Source organism: Nuphar pumila, chromosome 7, assembly GCF_984573655.1.
Source record: "Nuphar pumila chromosome 7, dmNupPumi1.hap1.1, whole genome shotgun sequence".
NCBI classification, from domain to species: domain Eukaryota; kingdom Viridiplantae; phylum Streptophyta; class Magnoliopsida; order Nymphaeales; family Nymphaeaceae; genus Nuphar; species Nuphar pumila.
Window position 1 is genome coordinate 42,156,996 of NC_143255.1, and position 25,975 is coordinate 42,182,970.

At 38.6% G+C, this 25,975-nt stretch overlaps 2 protein-coding genes across 2 annotated transcripts; one reads left to right on the forward strand and one right to left on the reverse strand.

The window, feature by feature from the left end:
• Positions 1-873: 873 nt before the first annotated feature.
• On the reverse strand, positions 874-12,832 carry LOC149832060 (uncharacterized). Its single transcript, XM_090013147.1, has 4 exons — positions 12,773-12,832; positions 2,494-2,598; positions 2,042-2,395; positions 874-1,108 (listed from the first exon to the last, which is right to left on the reverse strand). The coding sequence occupies exons 1-4, from the start codon at positions 12,830-12,832 to the stop codon at positions 1,022-1,024; spliced, it is 606 nt and encodes a 201-aa protein (XP_089869273.1). The 3' UTR covers positions 874-1,021.
• Positions 12,833-18,294: 5,462 nt separating this feature from the next.
• LOC149832061 (SPX domain-containing protein 3-like) lies at positions 18,295-20,527 on the forward strand. The gene is made up of 3 exons (XM_090012346.1): positions 18,295-18,597; positions 18,829-18,994; positions 19,793-20,527. Exons 1-3 carry the CDS (start codon positions 18,325-18,327, stop codon positions 20,158-20,160), a joined length of 807 nt encoding a protein of 268 aa, XP_089868472.1. The 5' UTR covers positions 18,295-18,324; the 3' UTR covers positions 20,161-20,527.
• The last annotated feature ends 5,448 nt before the right edge of the window (positions 20,528-25,975 follow it).

Consider the following 25,975-nt stretch of genomic DNA (forward strand, 5'->3'; position numbering starts at 1 on the left):
AAAGTTCAACGTGCTGAACAAAGCATGGTCTCCACATCATTGTTGGATGTACATAAGAGAGAGAGAGAGAAAGAGGAATCAGTTTTAATCCTATATCGATAATTGCAAGAAAAATATCACTATTTAAATACTAGAGAATGGCCAGCCACTTAAATCGTCGAATTTAAGCACGTGGGTTTTAACTCGAGTGGATAGGGATGGCAGTGGACCGGGGGAAAGCGGGTATGAAACGGGGATGGAGGTGGGGACGAAGGTTAAAAGCGATCCATCCCCGCCTGGGATGGAGGTGGGGGTGGACGTGCACTTTTCCCCGTCCCCGCCCCGACCGCTTTTCCCTGCAATATCCCCGCCCCGCCTCATCCCTGTTTGAACCGGGGATGGAGGATAAAATACATTCCCCCCGCCGGGGATGGACACTACAACAAAGCAGTAGATTAGCGACGACCACATTCCGTCGTTAATCCGTCGCTAACATGGTTAGCGACGGATTAGCGACAACGAGGCGACAGTATGCTTACGTCGCAAATGTTTCGACGCTAACTGCATGTTAGCGACGGATTAGCGACAATGAGGCGACAGTATGCTTACGTCGCGAATATTTCGACGCTAACTGGCGACGGAATTATTCCGTCGCCAGGTCCGTCGCTAATTGCGACGGAATAACGAGCGCTATATTCCGTCGCCAATCCGCCGGTACTAAACGGCGACCACGGCTTGGCGACAGATTTACTTCCGTCGCTAGATTAATATAAATAGCGACGGATGGTTCCGTCGTTAATCCGTCGCAAACATGAAAAAAAATTAAAAAAAATTTATTTGAAAATTAAATACCGAGCAATTTCTATTTCCTATACAATTTATATTTCCTGTAAATAAAAAACAAACCACACAAAAAATTTCATATAACAAGAATCTACAACAATTAATCGTTCCACCTTAAAATTAAGAAGTTTAATTATTTACAATTCAACAATTACAATTAGGAAACATAAAAAAAATAGAACTTCTTCAACACAGTCCTCTAATCATCGCCAAGATTTTGTGCGTCTTCTTGTTCATTGTCTTTATCTGTCCCTTCAGCTCCACTACGCTGATTATCGCTAGCAGCCTACACAAGAAAAGAACAGTCAGTATTGATAAACAAAATATAATGAAATAAATTACATACTATATGTGATTATATCATGTGCTCATGTGTGATCTAAGGCAATAAAAAAACTCTATATGTGATTCTATCATGCTCATATGTGCTCTAAGGCAGACAATAAGTTATATATATATATATATATATATGTGATTCTATCATGCTCATATGTGTGCTAAGGCAGTCAAAAAATTGAATATGTGATTATAGCATGTTCATATGTGTTCTAAGGCATCTAGAAAAACTCTATATGTGATTCTACCATGCTCAGATGTGCTTTAAGGCATGCAAAAAACTATATATGTGATTCGATCATGCTCGTATGTGTGCTAAGGCAGTAAAAAATTTGAATATGTGAATATAGCATGCTCATATGTGCTCTAAGGCAGGCAAAGCAAAAAATTTTATATGTGATTCTATCATAAATGATATATAACATGTTCATATGTGTTCTAAGGCAGTAAAAAAACTCTATATGTTATTATAGTATGCTCATATGTGTGCTAAGGCAGTCAAAAAACTGAATATGTGATTATAATATGCTCATATGTGTTCTTAGGCAGTCAAAAAACTGAATATGTGATTATAGCATGCTCATATGTGTTCTAATGCAGTCAAAAAAACTTTATATGTGATTCTATCATGCTCATATGTGTTCTTAGGCAGGCAAAAAAACTTTATATGTGATTATAGCATGCTCATATGTGCTCTAATGCAATAAAAAAACTCTATATGTTATTATAGCATGCTCATATGTGCTCTAAGGCAGTCAAAAAACTGAATATGTGATTATAACATGCTCATATGTGTTTTTAGGCAGGCAAAAAGTTATATATGTGATTCGATTATGCTCATATGTGTTCTAAGGCAGACAAAAAACTGAATATGCGATTATACCTGAGAGGGACCTGGAATCGAAGATCCCCTATCCTGAACAACGGCCTTGATCTCATTTCGGAGAAAGGGGGCGACGGTGTATTGGAAGTAGTTATTCAGTGATTCATTAATGATCTCGCGTACATCATCACTGGAAAGAATAGTCGGTTGCTTGGAGCTTATGTCGGCGCAAGAAGTCGGTGAGCCGTAACTGGAAGAACCAATAACTGGTGAAGTGTTCATATTACTCCCAAACCCGAACACGCGACCTTTTTTGGGTTCACCTGCTGCAGTCACCCATGCTGTAGGATAAAATGATGGATGTTGAGTAGCGTCATCGCCATATCGCTCTACCATCTGTTGCTCATATGCCTCCTACAAAATAATGTTTAAAGTATTCATTAATAATTAATGATAACATTATGATAACTTGCATATATATTGCAATGATTATTAATATAATTAATACATACCGTTGTCGTTCTCGCCTTCTCTGATACGAAGACTCCTGTGGTCTTTCGTTTATGTGTTTCTACAAACACATCTTTATATGGTACACTGCCTCCTTTTTCTGCTTTCTGCGAAGTTAAATGACAAAAGATTTAGTACACAAGTTTGCAACAATACTTATAAAATTAATATTATATATTGATGAGTTACCATTTTCTTTAAGTGGCTCCCAAATGTCTTAGATCCACCTGTGTGTAGATGGGCTTCGGGCATCTTCGATCGATTTTGTGCAGCCTTCGCAGAGCGATTTCTAAATGCATCTCCCGCCCACTTATCGCATATTTCATCCCAGTAATCTCTCCTGATAGTAATAGGACCATGACCCTTCCACAGTAATGGATCATCTACTACGCCAGATGTTTTTTTTGCTGCAGTCTTCATAGTGTGCAACATGTCTGCAAATCGATTGGCAGCCACCTTCTGCCACACCTTCCTTGCATCATTTTCTTCCATCGTAGTTGCGAAGCGATTCGAAGCCTACAAATATTTTCAGTCATTCTGTAGACATTGCTTAAATAAATTAACTATGAAACACATTAACTATGAGGAACAACTGTATACCATGAATGAGGACCACAATCTGTCTAACATCACCTTTGAGTACTCTTTCCATTGAGCAACTGGTCCTGATAGATGTTGAAGAAGTGAATTCCTAATCTCTCGTACTACTTCTTGTGGCTCAAACCTTGTGCTGCACATGAATTGTTACACAGTAAATATCAATATAAAATATTTAAAAGATATGCAATAATTGAAAACAAAATACTTACGGTCGATTATCGATATACACTATTCGACTGAGTCTTCTTGTGTCAGCCTGAGAAGACCATGTTTTCTGTGTTGGCTCTTGACTTGTGTGATCAACTGGTGTAGGTGGGTCGTGTACAGGCGCAACATCATCTGTAAAAAAATACATTAGAAATTCTCAGAATGCGCATTTGAACTAATCAAGCATCCAATTAGTTATATGATATACCTATCACAGGAGCCCGTGAAGATGAAGGCTGAGCCTGGCTACTACTGGATGAGCGACCACTATAACTTCCACGAACTATATTCTAACAAATAACATATGTCATACAATACATTCAAATAATTCACATCAAGTATTACAATGCATTCAAGTCATTCACATCAAGCATTGCAATGCATTCAAATAATTCAAATCATTCACATCAAGTATTGCACTAATTCAAATCATTCGTTGCATAATTATAATACATTCAGATAATTGAAATCATTCACATCAAGTATTACAATGCATTCGAATCATTCGTATCAAGTATTACAATACATTCAAATAAAATTTTTAATCATTCACACCAAGTATTGCAATACAACTCACATCAAGTATTACAATGCATTTAAATAGAGGTTTGTAGTATAAGATTTTGCTCACTAGTTTGAGAATTCTTCCTCGTCACTAGTTTGACTTTCTTCTTCTTCTTCTTCTTCTTCTTCTTCTTCTTCTTCTTCTTCTTCTTCTTCTTCTTCATTGTTTGCCCATCCACTTGGTACATCATTTGGATCGCATTCCTCTATGAATGTTTTATCGGCCAATGGAGATATGACATGCATATCATGCGCAACATCGTGACCATAAGCGAAGTCATAGACATCATCTGATTGATAGTAATCACTGTCTTCAGTTAACTCATCTTCCTGTAACTGATCATACTCGGGGTATAGTTTGGATTTCACCTTGCAAACTGCCCACTATTCATTTCTATCTGACTTTTTTATACTCGGATATGAAGTATAATAAACTTGTTGAGCTTGCGAGGCTAATATGAATGGTTCATATGTTCCAAACCTGGATTTATGATTCACTTCCACAATGCCTGAAGCTTTGTCAAGTCTTGTTGCAGTTGGATCAAACCAATGACACTTGAATATCGTAACCCTGTTATTCATGCCTAAGTAAGTCAACTCCATTATTTCCTCTATAACACCGTAGTAATCATGTTCATTTTCACCGTAGCTGCTACCCTTGACACACACGCCACTATTTATCATTGATTTGTTTATACCGTAGTCTTTTGTATGGAATCGATAACCATTTACGATATACCCGTTGTAGCATTGCACAACTTTGGTCGGACCATTTTCTAAATCACATATTCCTTGATCTTTAACATCACCATGGCGAACCTACGCACAGACATAAACAATGATTGTGATCACGATCAATTAAGTAACTTAGTGTTGTTTATAAGTACAAAATTTATGTTAGCTTCTTTACCAACAGTTTCAACCACTCCACAAACTTAGTTTCACGTTCTTTTTGTACTTCTGCATCAGTGAGATGTGAAACTTCGCTTTGCAACTCCAGATCAAATCGTCTGCAAACCACAAATACTTATATTACCGAGCCATGTATACACATATAGAACATAAAAGGATTTATAATTGAGTTGCATATGCATATACTTACTCGATGTATGGGTCGATCGCTGAGCAATTAAAAAGAATATAGATGTGTGATGCATCTTGCTCTCGATCTTTCAATAGCCTTGATCAGTAACTACCAAATGCATGCCCAAGTGGTTGAAATATCGACAGCTTGTCAGCTACAGTTACTTGTTCTCTATCATCGTTACGGGGCGGGCATGTGTAACGTGTTGGAATATGAGGTTCGAAGTATATAGATGAGAAATTTGAAATCTCTTCTAAAGTGTACGCCTCACAAATAGAGCCTTCTACTCTTGCTTTATTACGAACCTTTTTTTTTAGGTCGAACATGCATCTGACAAGAATATACATTTCAAATTTCAAATATCTGTCATTAAAGAGACAAATATAAAAAAACATATACCTTTCAAATGGGTACATCCATCGATATTGCACAGGGCCACCAACCCTTAGTTCATATGGCAGATGTATGATCAAATGTTTCATAACATCGAAAAATGCTGGCGGAAATATCTTTTCTAACAGACAAACAGTGGTGATGACAGAGTCCTCGAGATTCTTTACATCTGATACAACGACCTCCGATGCGCACAATGTTCTGAAAAATCCGCTCAACTCAGACAATAGCCCCCATATAGGTTTGTCTAACATATCATGAAATGCTAGGGGTATCAATCGTTGCATAAAGATATGACAATCATGGCTCTTCAACCCATATAACTGTCCATCGTCAATCTTCACAGCCCGAGCAATGTTAGAGACATATCCATCTGGAAATCTCAGTTGTCTCAACCATTGACATACATGTTTTATTTGATCAGGTCCGAGCACGTACTTCGCCTTTGGTTTCAGTACTTTGCCATTATACTCTTTGAGTTCCAATTCTGGTCTTTTACATATTAATTTTAAATCCATACGGGCCTTCGGATTATCCTTCGTTTTCCTTTAATATTTATTACTGTATTGAACACATTATCAAACACATTTTTCTCTAAATGTATCACATCCAAATTATGTCGTATCAATAGGGTCGGCCAATACGGTAGTTCCCAAAAAATAGATTTTTTCGTCTAATTGTGATCCTTCCCAAATCCACGGAAGGGTGTAGGACTGCGGGCATCTGTTAATACATCTGGAAAGTATCGCAATCTTCTTAGAATCTCTATGCCAGACAATCTTGAGGATGGACCTTCCGTTTCAGTTGTGCCTTCTTTAAATACATTCTTTTGACGTCGGAACGGATGATCGCTGGGTAGAAATCGACGATGGCACTCAAACCAGTAAGGCTTCCTTCCATGCATCAATCTAAAAGCTTTGGAATCCTCCATGCAGTACGGACAAGCCAACCTCCCATGTGTGCTCCAACCAGATAACATACCATATGCAGGGAAGTCACTGATTGTCCATAGAACAGCGGCCTTCATGTTGAAATTTTGTTTTTTGTGGGCATCATACGTGGTAACACCGTCATCCCACAGTACTTTTAATTCATCAATCAATGGCCTTAGATATACATCAAGATTTTGGCCAGGTGAGGTCGGACCAGGGATCAACAGAGACAAGAAAAGATTTGGACGTTTCATACACAAGCTTGGTGGAAGGTTGTATGGAGTTACAAATACTGGCCAGCATGAGTATGGAGTTGATCTACCCCCAAATGGATTAAATCCATCTGTACATAGACCAAGTCTAACATTTCGCACTTCCATTGCGAAGTTCTGATGAGTACGATCAAAGTGCTTCCAAGCTTCAGCGTCAACAGGATGCGTGATCTTGTTTTCATCGTGTCGAACTTTATTTGCATGCCATCTCATGTGTTTAGCTGTCCTTGAAGACATATACAATCGCTGCAATCTAGGAGTGATAGGAAAGTAGCGGAGCGACTTGTATGAAACTTCCTTTGATCTTGTGCTACCATTGCCTCTTGTCTTTGGCTTGAACCGAGGATGCCCACATGACGGGCATGATATGTCATTTTCCTGCTCCTTGAAATACAACATGCAGTGATTTGGACAAACATCAATCTTTTTGTAACCCATACCTAGAGCGTTGACCATAACTTTCGCACGATAGAAATTTTGTGGCAATTTCTCATCTTTAGGCAACATACTCTTCACAATCATGCACAAACGGTCAAAACATGATTGACTCAAATTATACTCGGACTTCAAATTCATTAGTTGAAAAACTGCAAACAAGATAGTGTGACTCTCACAACCGTTCCAAAGTGGCTCATCAGCATCTCTAAGTAAATCATAAAATCTACTAGCTGCATCGTTTGGTGATTCTTCATCTATGGCAGTTCTTACATCACTAGAACTCATAGCAGAACCCAGTTCTGTTCCTGCGGCATCAAATATCAAATTCGTATATGGATTATCGTGCACCACATTCACCCGTGCATCAAAATCGTTTCTAAATTCTTCTCTATGAAACATCTAGTTCTGATAATCACTCACAAAACCCTTCCTGTATAGGTGATGTCTAACGCCATGAGGTTCTACAAATCGATTATTCTTACAAATCTTGCAGGGACACCTAATCCGACCTGTGGGATCTACTGTACTGACACTTGCCGTTGCAAATTTAATAAAACTGTCAACACCATCCATATATTCATGCGATAACTCATTGTCCACTATCCTACGGTACATCCATTCACGGTTTGCAGTCATTTTGTCGTATGATGTTCCGAATAGTATCCTAACCAGTTAAAAGAGAACCATCAGAATGCTATGATGAAGAAAATATCAAATTTATCATGCAATATATGATGTCATACAATCACAAGAATTATGATGCATGCATTGATAACTTAATATTTTCATGTGCAAACTATTCATGACACGATACATTCATTTGAAGCATGCTTTCAGTATACAATTTCACATGATAGACATAATCAAATTGAAAGTAACTACATGTAAGCATGGATACAATCACATCAAACATTGCAATACATCAAAATAATTCATATCAAACAAATCTCAAACATGTACCTGCAGCAAACACACTTCAATATCCCACTAACTACTACCATGCCTAGCATGAACTCCGTACTCCAAAAATAAGAACACTTCCATATTCATACATTAAAATCATGCTCAGCATGATCTCCGAACTCCAACAAAGCAGTCCTAGATATCAACAACTAAGTGAGTGTGTGAACAATAAAGTGTTACATTCAATAAATTAAATAACATGTGATGCGCTTGCATCACTTACTCACCACGGGTATTTACCCGATTTGCATTGTTTTTGTCACTTACTTACCACGGGTGGCGGGGCACAAGCGAGTTCCGTTGAGAAATCTGCACAAAAAAAATGATATTTTAAAATGAAGTCACCATGAAAAAAAACTCACTCTAAACAAATGATTTATAAAGGTAACTATTTAGTTACAGGAGGTGAATCAAATACCATGAAAAAAAATGGTATCTCACTCTAAACAAATGATTTATAAAGGTAACTATTTAGTTACAGGAGGTTCATAGATTTTGAAAACATTCATAAACATGATTTGCGAATGTCGTATTATATTTGCGAACGTACGTTGAAAAAACTAGTTAAAAGAGATTCACATATTTTAGGTGAAATTTGCAAAAATGATTTGCGACAATCATATCATATTTGCATACATACGATGAGAAATATAGTTAAAAGAGGTTTGCAGATTTTTTATGACATTCACAAACATGATTTGCGACAATCGTACCATATTTACAGTCGTACCTCAAGAGTGTTTATTTAAAAAAGGTTCACATTTTGAACGACATTCACAAAAATGATTTGCGACGATCATACCATATTGGTGGACATACGTTTTGGAGTATATGTTAACACATTTTGGGTGATGCAAAAAACTATTTGGGAAGGTCATACCATATTTTCGAGCATACGTCAAGAGTGCTTAATTAAAGAAGGTTTACATATTTTGTGTAATGTTCACAAAAATAATTTACGATAATCATACTATATTTAATTGCAGAACAAAAATATCTTTAAAAAGTCGAGAATAAGAGGATTTTGGCAAATTGTTAAAACATTTCAGAGAGAATGCACCATTTTGAAACACTTTATTGACCCCCGGATAAGGCAGGGGGTCGACCCCCTGCCGGACATCAAAAGGGGTTGACCCCCTGCCGGACAAGGCAGGGGGTTGACCCCTGGCCGGACACGGCAGGGGGTTGACCCCCTGCCGGACATCAAAAGGGGTTGACCCCCTGCCGGACACGGCGGGGGGTCGACCCCCGGCCGGACACGGCAGGGGGTCGACCCCCTACCAGGGTTGACCCCCGGTCGGACACGGCAGGGGGTCGACCGCCTGGCGGAGTCGACCCCTTGCCGGAAAACGCAGGGGGTCGACCCCCAATCCATTTAACGGTGAAATACCTGTGGTTTCTCCGGGCAGCGGCGGCGGCAGCGGAAGGTTGACGGAGATCGACTTCCGGCGAACGGTGGGGGCCGGCAGAGAGGTCGACGGGATGTATAGGGCGGCCGAAGGAAGAGGGCGGCAGGAGGGAGAGGGCGGCGGGCGGGAGTAGCGAAAGGAGAAAGGAAAAAGAGGGCTGGGATTAGGGGTAATGCGACATTTAGCGACGGCTTAGCGACGGATTAATTCCGTCGCTAAGCCATCGTAATTCAAAAAACGAAAAGGCGACAGAAACTATTCCGTCGCCTAGGCCGTCGCTATGTTGCGACGGAATTTTAGCCGTCGCAATTCCGTCGCTAACTGCCGTATTTATTGCGACAAAATATTCTCGCACAATCCGTCGCTACTTAGCGACGGATTTTGCGAGGGAATATAATCTGTCGCTAGTTTCGTAAAATTCTACAAATATAGCGACGGATTCATTTCTCTCGTTAATCCGTCGCTAAGTAGCGACGATATAACTCTGTCGCTAAATTCCGTCGCTAATCAACTGTTTTTTTGTAGTGGGAGGCGGGGGTGGAGGATAAAATCTTGAGGCGGGGCCAGGGGTGGAGACCTTGTCCCCCGCCTCACTGCCATCCCTACGAGTGGACCGCACAAAATGTGGTTTGGACGCAAGGTGTGGCACCTTATGGTCTGCCCTGTTCCAAATCAGGAGTTGAGTTTCCCTCGCTTGGATGCTTCCTAACAACCGGTGGGGAGTCAAGCACACCATCAATCATATAACCGTAAAATTACATGTAATGTATTCTTTTGGAATACATAAAATATTTTTGCATATAATATGCAATATTTATGCAAGATAGGGGAAGCCAGTAACGTACATTGGACTCATTAATTGTATCTTTCAAAAAAAAAAACTCCTTGCATCCACCAGGAATCTTGTTCGAACAGTGTTTGATCTTGGTGTGAAAAGGTGGGCTTGGGTGTGGGTGACCCCACCCCGGGTTTAACTTTGCATAGGGTGAGCCCATTAAGTGACCCAGTTCTCGGCAAGGGTTCCTCATCATCAAAAATATTGGTGAGATCAGAGGGTTTTACATGTTTCTGCACATAAATTGTTTTATACCTACACAAGATTTTGATAGATATATCACACAAACTTGGGCTTAGGTGTCCGCAACCCCGCCCGGGGTTTATCTTCCATAAGGTAAGCCCATTAAGTGACTCAGTTCTTGGCAAGGGTTCCTCATCATCAAAAAATCTTGGTGAAATCCAAGGGTTTTACATGTTTTCGTACATAAATTGTTTTGTACATACACAAGATTTTGCTACACGAAGCGCACAAACTTGGGCCAAGGTCATTTTACTAGCCATCAACGAAGGAAAACTTTATAAACTTGGGGCCAAGGACATATGCATGGAAATGTTATCCATTTTGCACTTTAAAAAACTTAAGCATTTTAGAATTTGATCAAGTTTATCTACTCGTAGTTTTTTTTTATTGAATGAAAGAAAAAATCAGTAAAAGATAATTAATAGCAACTCGGTCAATACATTTAAACAAGAGATGAATAATGATGCGGGCTTACTTTTTTCAATAAGTAGTGCAGCGCGACAATTCTTCCTTACCGTTGCAAGTCTTTCTATCGTGCTGTCACGGGTATAGAATGCTTCGCAAACCCGTGATACGTCAAATTGCCCAAGCTAGCCAGCTTAATGGCCAAAGGTCACATACCAACACATTTTCATGTGTTGAATCATTTTTATTGACCTTGTGCATCACCCTGTGTACAGCTGCCTAGTGGAAGCTGATCAAACGCATTTTCAAATACGCATTCCATGTAGCTTAGCGCATTTTCAAAATCTTAAGAGAGTATCTAGAAGTTTAATTGAGTCTCTTATACCCAAATGTGCAAATCCATCCAACTGAATCCAACGTGCATTCTCTGCATGCACAAGGCAAACGTCATGCTCCACCTATGAGCCTAACGCACAGCTGCTAGGAATCTTTAGCTTATCTACATTTCCTTAGCCAACTAAATAGCAACCTTACACTTCTGCTTATTATCGACAAGATGTCTCATACCATCCTGCCAACATCTTGCTTCTATGCTCAACCAACCACACTTCTGCTGTGCAAAATTACGTAACCAAGATAAATCATTGTTGTCCTCTCACTACAAGAAAATTGTTAATTAGCGACAAAAATTTGTGATGGATTTTTTCCGTCGCAAATTTGCGATAGATTAGCTAGAGAAAAGTTTCTTTATGAATCCGTCGCTAAGTAGCGACGGATTAGCAATGAAAAACTTTCATCGCTAAACAGTCGCTACTTAGCGACAGATTAGCGACACCAATTTTTTTGTCGCTAATTCTCAATACAAGAAAAACATTTTAGCGACGGATTTAACGAGGGAATTTTTTTGGCGCTAATTAGTGACGGAAAAATTCCCTCGCTAAATCCGGCGCTAATTTTTAATTTAAACCGAGCGCGAATTTTTCTATCTCCCCATTCAAAATTTAAACCGACCTCACTCGATTTAAAGCGGCGATGCATGCGGGTTCACGGAGGACGACAACGCCAGAGAGCATGCCGGTTCATGGAGGACGACGGCGCTGGAGAGCATGCATGCCGGTTCACGGAGGACGGCAACGCCGAAGAGCATGCATGTCGGTTCATGGAGGACGGCAACGCCGGAGAGCATGCCAATTCACGGAGGACGGAGACGCCGGTTCACGGAGGACGACGACGTCGGTTCACGAAGGACGACGACACCAGTTCATGGAGGACGACAACGAGGCATAGCGATCATTGGAGGACACCAACGTCGGAGAGCACGCCGGTTCACGGAGGACGGCGACGCCGGAGAGCACCGGTTCACGGAGGATGGTACAAGTCCGGCGATGAGGCAGAGTTGTCATTATGTGCAATGCCTGTCGGGTGCGGTACAAGTCTGGCTTATTGCTGCCGGAATACCGCCCGACAGGGATCACTTTTTTTTTTATTTTGTTTTTAAAATTTAGTGATGGATTAAAGACGGATAATGTTTGTTGCTAATCTATCACAAATTAGCGACGAAAGTAACGACAAATAAGTTTTTTTGCTAATTAGCGAGCAAAAATTCGTGATGGACTATATCCATCGCTAATCCGTCGCTAAGTCGTCGCTAAACTGTTTAGCGACGGATTAGTGATGGATATAGTCCGTCGCTAATCCACAATTTTCTTGTAGTGTCTATAGTGTCACAGACAATGAAGAACAAGGTTTTCGTGAATCTTTCTGCTTTGATACCAATTTGTCACGGACTTACTTTTTTCAATAAGTCATTACGACGTGATGGTCCTTCCTTATTGCCGCAAGTCTTTCTATAGCTCTGTCACGGGCATAGAATGCTTCGCAAACCCGTGACATGCCAAGCTGACCAGCCTAACGGCCAAAGGTCGCGTACCAATACCTTTCCATGTGTTGAATCATTTTCAAGCGCATTCTCAAATGTGCATTCTATATAGCCCATGTCGCTTAGTGTATAGTCATCTCATACCAGCTATCACTTTCGAAAGAGGTACAAATGTTTCTTTAGTCTTGCGTGCCATGTTGCGTATTGCAGCTTCATGCGCACGACATAGCAAAACCTCGCCACTGAAAAATTAAAATCGTGTGGCTCCTAGTCTGAAGATCAATTGATAATTGAACACCATAGCGAAAAGCACCACCCAGACTCATTCGTTGGTGCCTAGGCATTTACTCGCCTAGTCCCGAGTCACCATACTCAGTTGGAACCACCTAAGGTGATTCTTGAGGGAATTATCCTTAACCTGCATGTACTCTCGTGCATCCAACCGTTACGTGTGGGACCACTCTTATAAGTTGAGAGGTCCTTAACCAAATCCCCAAAGACAACATCCTCTGATCTGCTGACACTACTTAACCGAACAATGTTTCACGTCTGTACCGCCACATAGTGATGCACTAACGATGATATTGATGTTTATCGTGTGTTGTGCTACTACTGCACGTTATTAATCAAGCAAACGCATACCGCATGTTCCTACATTCGATGCATTTTTCACTCAATAGAGTTTCGCACTGCACATGCCCTATTCCGAAAGATCGGCCCGGGATAAATAATCACCCCATTAAAATTGAAAACAATAAGAGAAGTCATATAGTCATTGAACACCATAAGCCCAATCCAAGATGCCAATCTTGACCAAAATGCCGTGTAGTCCCCCCATCCTCTAATATTTACCAAAATGCCATGTATGCTAGCATTTGACCAAATTAATTTTTTTTTAATATTTACTCGGAGAAATCACCCCTAGGATCTAAGACCTAGCCACGCTGGCTTTGCCTACTCTACTTAGGGTCGTTGTCCTGATGGTAAAACTTTGTGGGGTTACCCTTTGCTATCGGAAGTCTCCACACGTTTGACCAACTTACTTAAAGTGGACATTTAGCATTTAAATTCCATTTCTTCAATGCCTAGGCTGCTTTTTTTTTAATCCTAGCTCATAGTTTTTCTTTCTTAAAGGGAAGAAACACCACTTTGGTTTGCATGTCTTGGCAGGTGGTGTGAAACTAAATTACTACTACATGATCAAAACTGGCATTAGATTCCATTGAATTTTGAGAATGATTCTTTTTATCTTATTCTAATGAATTAGTACATTCGCATTGGACCTAATGTGCAAGGCATAAGGGCATGTAGGGCCATTGGAGCTGGCTATGTTTTAATTGATTGAAGGTATTTGCACTCTCAATCGTCACACATGTCGTTCTTTTTTTACAACATTTTTGGTAGGTTCTTGAGGCAATTATGGAATTATGTGCATGTCTTTTTAAGTTTTTTTTTATTTGGTGTTTCACAAGCACCCATGAGTCTTGTCGAACCCAACCTAACTTCATGAACCATGTTATATTCATATCACATATTCAATGTGATCATGCAGCATATGCTTACACAAAGGCTGCATGTATAATTCATTCTTATGCTTATTTAATAAAATGTTCGTTCATTTTTTTTTTTCTCAATGAACATCTCATGCTTATAATATGTGACATAAATTATACTTTAGTAACAGAGAACTACCGTCATCCTATAGTCTAAGCTTTAGAGTCTAGACTCACTTCCAAGTATAATATTGAGTTTTATGAATGGAGGCAGCATACTTCCAAGATACAATATGTTATGACCTCAGGCATTAACAGTTTGACTTGGCCTTTGTTAACCAGTGTAAGAATATTCCCTGCAATGCTTTGGACTATAAGCTTGCAGGTAGACACAAAAATGTATTGACTTCACGTTTCCTTGGCCTCAAATGAGAATTTGTTCTCTTGTATTGATTTACGCCATTTTTCATGTGCAAACAAACATGTCTTTGAAAAATAGGTAGTGAGATTTGAAATCACAATTGCGCTTATTTTAATCACTTTTCATGTGATTCCAAATCACATGAGTTGGAATCACATGTGATTTCAGATCAATCAAGATGCAAGAATTCGGTTTATAATTATACTTGTCTTCATTTGACTCAGAGTGATTCTCAAAATGACAAGTAGTTTTTTTTTTGTAATATTAAAAAGTGCACCATTCAAAAAAAAATTCTAAAAGCACCAAACTTTCGTTTGTGAGATAAAAAAACATATCTCTGTGGCACAAGGAAACTTAAATTCAGTGTCATATTTGTCCATGATTTTTCTTAATTAACACTTTTCCATGGAAAGAGTCGTTTTTCTCATAAACAAATGAACTTAGGGAAAAATGGACAGGATTACGGATTTGGATTGGCATTTTCTGTGGTTTAACTTTCAGAAGAAAAGCTATCTCAGAGTTAGAGAGCAAAGCGACCAATCCTTTTTTTTCTTACTGGATGGATGGCCAAATCCAATAGAGGATTGGACGTCACCAATCCTCTATTGCCAAGCTACACAACCAACAACTTCAGGGAGCAAAGCGACTGCCCGTCTAGAAGCCAAGACCCCACCCCACTATGCCAACCCCCCTTGGGGCAAAACTCATGCTAACTTTCTAACTTGAATAGGCCTTCGTAGGAAAGCTTGTGATAAAACTAACTATGTTTATCGCCTACTCCAATCCGTGCCTACTGCATCTTACAGGGCTTCTGATGAAAGGTATTTTTCTTAGTGTTTTTCTCGAACCTGCCCATGCAGATGTAATTCTACATGTGTTGTTTTGTAGGAATGAACTCTTGGATCATCCGATTCTAGCAAGTGAGTAGGTTTTTATAATGTTTGAAAATCGATAGTCTAAAATTTTCGTAGTTCAAAAAAAAATTTATGTTTTTTCATCGAAAAAACAGGATTCAAGCATTTTTCTTTTAGCAAATCAACAATGCCAAACACATATGTATGATCAGATTTGTGAGAAACGCCCACAAAAACCCCTGTTTGCTTGCGGTAGGCACCTATTCCCTAGGACGCTTTTTTTTTATATTTTTATGCTTTCATCATGCAATTTTTTTTATTTTCTGGAGCTCAAACATTAAGCTCTTCCTCATCTCACAAGTTCTTAAACAACCACTGACCCTCCTGTCATAACAGTTAGCCAAATTTAAGACATGAAGTTGGTCTCTTCCTCTCCCATGCTGTCTTTTCTATCATTAAATTATTTCTTACTGAATCTACAATCTAAGGTCCCACTTGTGAGTGGGGCTCACACACACCTCGATCAAGTGTGAGATGTGCGGTGGAGATTTAATATAGCGATGAATTTTATATTCAATTACTATGACCTGATCTGCCCCGTGCATGCTCATGTTGTTGGTGTTTTGGCCTAGATTGCCTCCATTTCAGCCAAAACACAAGCACCCTTCTTCTTGCATGTGAATTGTACGGCTAACGTTTCCATATGGGTAGCTTATTCCTTGGATTCTTTTTGGTTTTTCTTTGAGGGCGAATCAGGTGCAATCACATTGCACACTTTCAGTGTACCGCTACACCTCTCCTTCACCCCCATTTTTTCAGGGTAGAGCCTGTCAGCTGTGGGGCCCAACAGAAGATGAAGGGCGGATCTAAAGTGTTCAATGTGATGGAACCTGATCTCCCGTTTTCTTTTTAACACACACGCACATGGTTCAGGTTTATAATTAGGTTTACTGAACCATAGCTTGAAACCAGTTGGTTCAGCCTTAATGAACATTCTAATGAGATTCATACCCATATCCATTGAACCTAATCCTACTTGACTTAAGCATCTGGAAAGTAATGGTTTTTTTTTTTTTTTCATTTCATGCTTTTGTTTTTTTTATATTTACAAGATCAGAGACCTAGCCGCGCTGGCTCTGTCTGTCATACTTACTATCACTGTTCTGGCAGCGAAGTGGGCTGGACCTTTGCCCCCATGGAGTTGCTTTTGTTTGAAATGAAAAAATTAGAGTACTGGTCAAGTTGTGTGTAATCTTTTTAAGGGTAGACACCATCTAAAAGCTGCCTCTATATTCAAGGACGAATTGTCATAGTTTAATACAACCCAATCAAACTGGCTGGCCGGAAGAGACATTTTTAGCCTTTAAGAATTTTATTCACCTAGCTTCATGCCCAAAGGGGCCCTACCCAGTGCAACATGTTTCCCAAGACATCATCAATATAAGGCTCTGCTGTTAAACTTTCCTATTGTTTTCTCTTATAATTTCTGAAACGCCTTTAAGATTAACCCACAACCGCACATAGTTTCCAATCTAACTAAAAGAAACTTTCTGGCCCATTTTCACATGAAAATGGGACATTTTCTCACATTGAGTGAAACAAACATACGTGTTTTGAGTGGGGGGGCATGTGAGACCGCCATTCTTCACATTTTTTCTTTGTATGAAAGTTTTCCTTCATTTTTCTTGGTGGGGAAGTTGCTTATCATCTCTCCCCCTGGGGAAGGAGTCACACGAAACGATCTTTTCATGCCAAACTTGTTTCATGTATGCAGCGTGAAGCAAGTGAGCCCTTGGGAGAAATGATTTGCAGGTCTAGTTTCAGGCCTTCCACGGACGTCCACCAACCAAGAGACTTTCATCATACATCAACTCACACTTTAAGATAAAGTTTGCTCAAGGGTGATGTAGCTGAAAAGAAAAGCAAAGATTGCACTCCTTTTCTATTCTTTCTTGTCTTACATTCACCTAAAAGATATGATAATTATTATGTTGATAAGATAAGGAGATCTTTATATCAAAATAGAACACATAATGGAGTCTTACGTAAAAAGCAATGAATAAATTACCAAGATATTTCATACTATTTTGAAAAAAAAAATGCCTTTGGTTGTATATGAAAACCTGATCCTAGGATACAGCATCTTCACCTTCATATTCCAATATAATAATATGTCAGCCCTAACTAAAATGGCTTCTTCACCTTAATCTTGTGCACCTTTTACATCACATTTTTCTTGTATTTTATTGTGTATGGAGTCGAATACTGAAACCAAGTGCTTTGAGTCTATACTGCAGAGTATTATTGCTATTCATTACTGCAGCAGTACAGAAGTCAATAGTCATAGGATTAGAAAACAGATGGTCAAGACCAAATACGCGGAGAAAGACCAAGACTGTATATTAGCAGGTACATATTAGACATTGAGATCTAGATCATGAATATTGAACGGTCAAGATCATCATTTTAATATAAGGGGAAAAGAATATTCCAGGGAATCATGCCCTCTTACCGCAGTGCATTGAATTTGTAATGTCCCTGCAAAGACTAACACCTAACCAATGTTGACGTAGAATTGAATGAAGCATCAAAGTGAACGAAAAGAAGAATATCCGTTGGATGTCTTAAGCTCCCAACCTTCAACTTTTTTCAACACTAACACACTACGCTTATGCTCCCAAATATTCCTCCCTTTTTCTCACTGCCCACATTAAATTAAGAATGTGGTCTCCCCCCAGCACCACCCCTCCCCTCACCCCTCATACAATAAATAACACCAACAACCCCACAACTCCTCAACACCATCTAGGATTTTTTTCTGCAAAATAGGATCATACCAACATGAAATTTGGCAAGAGATTGAAGAGGCAGATCGAAGAAACGCTGCCTGAATGGAGGGACAAGTTTGTTTCTTACAAGGATTTGAAGAAGAGGGTGAGGTTGATATCTACCACCCTTGAAGAGGGAACTAACAATACCTCGGCTTCCTCTGGTTGTACATCGAGTAAGGTCTCCACAGAGGAGGAGGAATTTATCTTCCTTTTGAATGCAGAGATTGATAAGTTCAATGCTTTCTTCATGGAGCAAGAGGAGGAGTTTGTGATAAGGCAAAAGGTGGTGCTTTTAACTCTTTCTTCGTAGAGTTAAATTGAGCATTTTGCCTTATGGAAAAGTTAGGATACTGAATTGGTTCTTTTTCTTCATTTTGGTCTTACACTCTGGTAAAGTTGGATGATGGTAGCAGAATTTGTCTTTTGTATGAGTAGTGCTTTTAGTTTGATTGCGTTTTGCTTGGAGTGAGAATTTGTTGGGTTATAATTAAAATTTTGTTGTTTGGTTTTGTAGGAATTGCAAGAGAAGATTCAGAATGTGACGGCTACTTTGGGACCAAATGGGAGTAGGCCGTCGGAGGCAGAGTACAAAGAGGAGATGGGGAAATTGAGAAAAGAGATGGTTAATTTCCATGGAGAGATGGTGCTTCTTGAGAACTACAGCAATCTCAATTATACAGGTATCTTTTGTTTCTTTTCCCTTTTCTATTCCTACTGCAAATATAAGAAAAGTTACTTCAGTATCATTCCCCTATATTCCTAATTAACAACCAAAAGGAGAAAAAAGCTGAAAAGAAATCCTTTCTGTAATCTTTATTGAAGATATAAAGCTAATAGGAAAAATACCATGTTAGGTAATTTTTCAGTTTCTTTATCAAAGATCAAATTGAAAAAAGGAACAATGAAAGGGTCTTTCAATTTTTGATGTCATTTAAAATTTCCTGCAAAGAGCAACATAAATAAGGGGATTGGTTTCATAACTATACATGATGAACAAAACCCCAGAGTAAGGTAGAAGTCAAGGGGGTCACCAAGAGAACGGCGACTGTAGGTATGGCAGGCCAAAACCAGCACGGCCGGGTCATTCCGGGTGCGTTTTTCCCCGTCTAATAAACGAAAAAAAAAAGGATAAGTGAAATGTTGTGACTGAAACACCAAAGCAAACAGATGAAAAATGGGGTTTTGTTCTTCGTTTGAGACATGAAATTCTGAGACCTTTTGAACTTTCAAATAGAAAACAAAGCAAGCAAAGGAAATTTTCAACAAATCTTCAAATTCTTCACTGAAAATAATAATAATAATAATAGAGCCTTCAATGGGTACTGCCCATATTTAAGACACCAAAAGTAGCACAGAAAATAAAATGAGGATTGTTAATTTTGCACAAGATCTACATACAAACAATCCCCTGAAAGTGTTCTCTTCAATTTATAAATGAATTACAAATTTGACTAGGAAATATGAAATGGGTGTTTCAGGTCTTGCCAAGATCTTGAAGAAATATGACAAGAGAACCGGTGGTTTGTTGCGGTTGCCCTTCATTCAAAAGGTCCTACAGCAACCATTCTTCACCACGGATTTGCTCTCAAAGTTGGTCAAAGAATGTGAGAACACAATGCACACGGTATTCCCCACAGAGGAGCAAGAAAGAAATGGAGAAAGAGTAGTCATAACAGCAGTAGAAGACAGCATATTTAGAAACACTCTGGCTGCTTTGGTTACCATGAGGGAGATGAGAAGGGGTAGCTCAACCTACAGTCATTTTTCTCTTCCCCCTTTGAATCTGGCTGAGTCTCCTGATCAAAGTGACACATTCATACTTTTGTCTCCTATTCCAATACAATGAACAGAGCACATAGAAATACTTACATTATCTAAGTTGTCTGTACACGGATAAAAGCTTTATAGGCTTATATATATTTTTATGGCGAATGGTTTGATGGGTGAGATTGACTATAAGCGTAAACTGTTGATCGTAAAACAGGCCATACTTTTTGTACTAAAGTCTATGTGATTCACAAAGAGGTGCCAAGTCTATGGCTAGTTGCTAGTAGATATTTAATACATTATAGAAAGTTGCATTCAGTTGATGCTCTTTTGGAGCACAGGATCATGCTTGATGCTATCGTCATAGCTAGCAACGAATTGAGTGCTCTTGAAAGATGCATCAGATATGTAGATTTTATTTTTTGATAGTCGATATGTAGAAGTTAATTATTCTGAACTTCGTAAAATATATTTAAATGTACTTAGTTGCGGATGCTTATTTAATCTTTAGTTGTCCTATACCACTCCCACCAGAAGCAAAAACATCTCTCTCTCTCTCTCTCTCTCTCTCTCTCTCTCTCTCTCTCTCTCTCTCTATATATATATATATATATATATATATATATAGGTCAATGTGTGCCTTTGCAGGACACTTTATTTTGTTTTCGATTACATGAACCAGACACCTAAACGTGATTATGAAAGAACTAGTTGAGCTAATTACACATTTGCAATGCAAAATATTAAGGGTGTGCTTGGACGCGGCAGGATTAATTTTCTTTACCTTTTTCTTTTCTTGTTCGGTTTGGGTTTTGTTTCATGCAATGTTGTCAGTATCGGCTGCAGAAAATCGATACGGTACTAACCTAAATCAGCTATTTTTTATTAAATGTAAAAATTACTTAAAATTATTTTTAATATTATTTTAATGGTTTTAGCACATGTCACTTTTTGATTGATACAAAATATTTTTTGTTTATTTTTAACCGATTCAGAACGATTCACTTGAGAATCAGTATCAGCCCGATTCAGGGTCAATACCGATACTGACAACATTGGTTTCATGAGAATTCAACTTCACAGTTTTCCTAATTACCATATGCATAGAGAGAATTTTTACTCTTGAAAGAAGTGGAGCCCATTGTGGCATGTGAATTGACAGCACTCAGTCTGTCTTCCAACCGCACAGTAGAAGTCTTTGTAAGAACACAAAAACGAATTACAACTGATAATTTTAGAAAAATATCATGAAAGTAGGTCTGGTAAATGAACCCAACGGCTCGCAACTTGGCTCAGTATCTCGTTCATGATAGGTTTACATGGCTGGAGAGCCAAGCCAGAAGCAGCTAATTTAGCTAAAATGAATTGAGCCTGAACATATAGGGTGTTCATCTTGGGTGAGCTCGTATAGATAAAAGAATATTTTTTTAATGTAGTATACATTTTAAGCATAATATATAAAGAGAATGACGCAAAAATGCATATTTACAAAGAAAAGGATGAATGAAAATATATATTTTTCAAATATTATATCTTTTGTTTAAGATGAAGGAAAACCCTCAACAAGAACTGGGTCTGGGCCCTCCTCTCTGCGAAGTAAAACTCCGAAATGAGGATGCGTTCACCCAGCTTTACGTGCCCTATCCATAATAAAGCAACAGAAGCCCCCATGTGCCAGCGGGGCAATGAATGATAATAAAGACAAGCAAATTGTCTTCTTTATTGGATCTTTCAGCATTGATGATATAAGGGATAATTAGATCTTGCCGACTGAAATCCTTGGATAGAAGAAGTCTTCATATTGGCCCCGCGTGGCATCCCTGAATAGAGGTCTTATCACTTAAGCCACGAATAGAGGTCTTAATCCCTGATGCATCATACAAACCCTGGTATGTCAATCCATATGTATCATATCCAAACTAGACATAACAGGATCCATATCAAATAGTTCCTATTTATTTGAATCCATACCCAAAGTAGTAGATTTTGGTCCTAAATATCCAAATATATACTCACCTAATGGATTATGTATTGTAAGCTATAGGGTCAAACTTTTTGTTATGTATGCCTTGAATTTTGGACCCGTTTCACTGCATTACCCATTTCGATTGAGATAGAAAATTCATAGCAGTTCAGTTTTCTAATATCATAATATCATGTAAATGCCTAATCTAGGAAGGAGACTACTTTGACTTTTCAAACTATTAAAAGTTGTATTCTTATAAAAGTCTTCTTTTTTATTTCTTTTTGGAGTCTTTATGCAGAAGTGTAATGTGCATGGGGGTGAGAGAGTCATAATTAAACTATGATAGTATGTGAACTATAAGAAGGGAGAGGTGGGATGAACTTCTTTGAGGATCTATGGCATTGAAGGTTTGAGTGCATCTCCTGCTTTGTTCATCATAGTGAAACTTTGTTTCCCTTAGTTGGTGAACTTAGGTCATAGACCGAACCAGGTATATCGTGTGTTTTTCTTCTTTGCTATCCTTATTATTACTATGTTTTATTTTGTTTGGCTGAAGATTTTCGTAACACTTTTCATGATAAGGGTCAACATGTGCTGTCTATGTCAAGGAAAGTGATATCATAACCCCATACAGGTTTGAGCTGGTGACACCCTATCGCATATTTTTGCAAATTGGCTTGTTTCTACTTTTCCATTTCTTTTGTCTGAATGTTATTTTTAACTACCCAACTTGTTGGGTCCAATAAGATAGCTAAAAGGCTAGGTCTCACTATCATGGCCAAGGGGCCTTAGATCCGAATCCCATGGGGCTTATCTCCAAGCTTTCCCTGTCAAAAAAAGGAAAACTACCCAACTTGTTCCATCAAGAGAATCAATTCTCTGCTGTGATGGTTTACAATACCAAAAGAATGTGGTTTGATCCATGCAATGCCTAATAAAGGTAAGATAATAAAACCCTTGCAACTGTTTCATAGGGTCAACCACTTTGGCATTTTGAGTGTTTGGATGTTATAAGGGCATACCCAGTTTTGCCCTGTACTTTGAGCATACTGGGGTCAGTCCTAGTTTTCAGTTTTTTATGCAAAAGGAGCAGATCCAATGATCGGGTCAGAGTACATTACAAAGTTCTTGGGCCACACAAAGCACAGAAAATCGCTGTGTAGGGATTTTCTGTGTTTTGTGTTTTACACAAAAACTTGCTACGCGGTATTGATTTTTTGCATTTTGTATATTTTTACACATAAAATTGCTGTACAGTGATTTTCTGTGTTTTGTGTGGCCCAGATACTTTGTAAAGTACTAGAGTCCGATCACCTAACCATGCCACCCCATGCAACCATTGCACCAAGTAATGGCCCTCAGATTTTAGATATTAGTAGACAGAAAATCTAGATAAGTAGTATCGAGAATGTGGCCTTTTGTTGATGCCAAAGTTCTGGGATTCGTGGATACCTTTGAGGTGCGTGACGGGGGATTTGAAATTTTTTTTGGACACAAAAAATTGTAAGTTTCTAATCAATAATTTTTTTTGATATTTTAGTGCTTACAAATATATTTTTATTAAAATCATATTTGTATGTGTCAGTGTCCGTGTCTTCTTGTGCTCGATGTCACCTAGGACATGCCACTAAAATGGCGTGTTCCTATGACATAGTTTGAAGTTTTTGGTTGCACGCATTGATTCTTTTGGTAGGTCAAACCACATGTGCAGTTGTTCTCGTTTGTAGTTTTATTTATTCTCTCTTGCATCGGTAATTAATTATATTAATAGACTCTTGATACTTTCTCCATAGATGTAAGCGGTTTTGTCAAATCACATAAAATTTTTATCTTGTATTATTTGCTTCTTTGCTGGTTTTATTGTGATTGTCAATGTTTCCTAATCGCATTAATATCATATTCAACCTAGTGTGATAGAGTGCACGGGTACCAAAATCACAATAGGTGGGTGATTAGATGCAGCAACAGACTTAAAGCGATCCTCCCTCTTAAGGCTGTCAATGGATCGGATCAAGGATGACCCGGACCCATCCATTTAACTAATAACCAGGTTCAGGTTTTGTCGGGTCATGAAAATAAAATCTTATATATATATATATAATTCAGGTACCCGGCGAAAATCATGACCCAAACATATTGCTCAGGCCGGGTTCAGGTCAAATATTATTCAGGTGGGCACTTTCCATGCCTATACCCAGGAATTCTGATTGGGTACCCGATACAAACTAGACCGTTGACACTACAGTGCCTTCACTCTGACTCACCTCTAGTTGCCTTCAATCCCTTTTCCTATACTTTACTGGAGTATGAAGCATCTTCCCACTGAATCACGAATATTCTTAGAGGACCAGAGCATATCCAGCTCTATATATTTTCAGCTAGGGTTGCAAATGTGTCGGGCCATGGTTGACCAAACATCAGATCCAACTTTCAAATGAGTGAATTTGGTATTGGATTCAGAACCAACTCAGAACACGTGGTAGAGTTTTTTATCTCAATACGATCTGTCCCCTTTTGATCCTGGATCAGCAAAAGATGGGTGAAGTACATGGATTTTCATGTGATAGGTAAAACAGGTCAGGTCATACCCAGTTCCAACTCGGTTTTGATCCTATTTACCTATCGAACAGCAACGTGAATCCAACTAAATCCAACAACCCATTTATAAAACAGGCATTATTTTCTGGTCCGCATCTAACCTTCAATAGGGTAAGTTATCGAATCCAGATCCAAATCACTCACCCCAATCTTCAGCTAGGAAATTTCTTTATATAGGGACTAGAAAGAGACGGGTGGCCTTTCCAGAGTAACTCGACAAAGATTAAAAGAATGCTTTACGAGAACTCCCCTTTCTAAAAACGTAATCTCAAATTATAATCACAAATACTGGCAATATTTTGAATCTATGATGAATTTTTTCACAATAAATTTGAAAATCATAACATATTCAATTTATTGGCTACTTTAACTATGTTATGAGTAATGCATTTTTAACCTGATATTTATTTGCCCTTGTTTAAATATATTTTTGTAACTGTATCATATAGTTATCAAGATTTTCTAAAATGTGTTCGAAAAATTAATGTCTGAAAATCTCGCAAGGCATTCTCAAGAATGAGATTCGTGACAACCGACAAGGGTTCATATCAACATGAGCTCCAAATATATTGAGACGGGATCAGGTCAGAGTGTGATCTGAGGTATTACCGTCAGAGCTCCTTTGGATGCCGTTGGTCTCAAGATGAACAGTATCCAAACCGGTACTAATGAGATGTCCATCACTTGGATGGCCCCCACTTTTTTTCCCGATGAAGTTCATGTTTTCGGATGGACAGTATCTGGATGGTTTAAAATGAACGGTTAATTATGAGCCTTATTCACTGTTTGGTGGGTGTCGTTCATTTTCAAGATGAACGGCATCCAAGGCACCACCCTGAGAGGTGCCTCTGACCTGATCCTCCCTCAAACATATTTTTCATTAACCAAGATATTTCTCCCCTTCAAAAAACAATAAAATCATTTTTATTAAAATGTCATGATTTATCAATGTAGGTAGTATACGTACACATTTATCAGAAAAATCTTACGAAAAGATAAAAGCTCATAATTGTTCACATATATTTTTGTAATGTTTAATTTTTTTGTATTGTTAAATTTTTGGATATAGCCATTCTCGCTCAGGTTTCTTTTAAACTCAAACGGAAAATAAAAACTGAACTCTCTTAACAATCTCAATGCTGGTAAATTGGCGTCGCAGGCAAGTGAGAAATACCAGCGATATTTTGAAAACACAGCAAAAACATGATATATGAGGCCACTATTTTTTTGTGATAATCTGAAAATATCATACTATATTTAATTAAGCAATAAAAAACTCATTTTTAGTATATTCTTATTTGTTATTACTTCTTACTAGTGGAATTTTTAT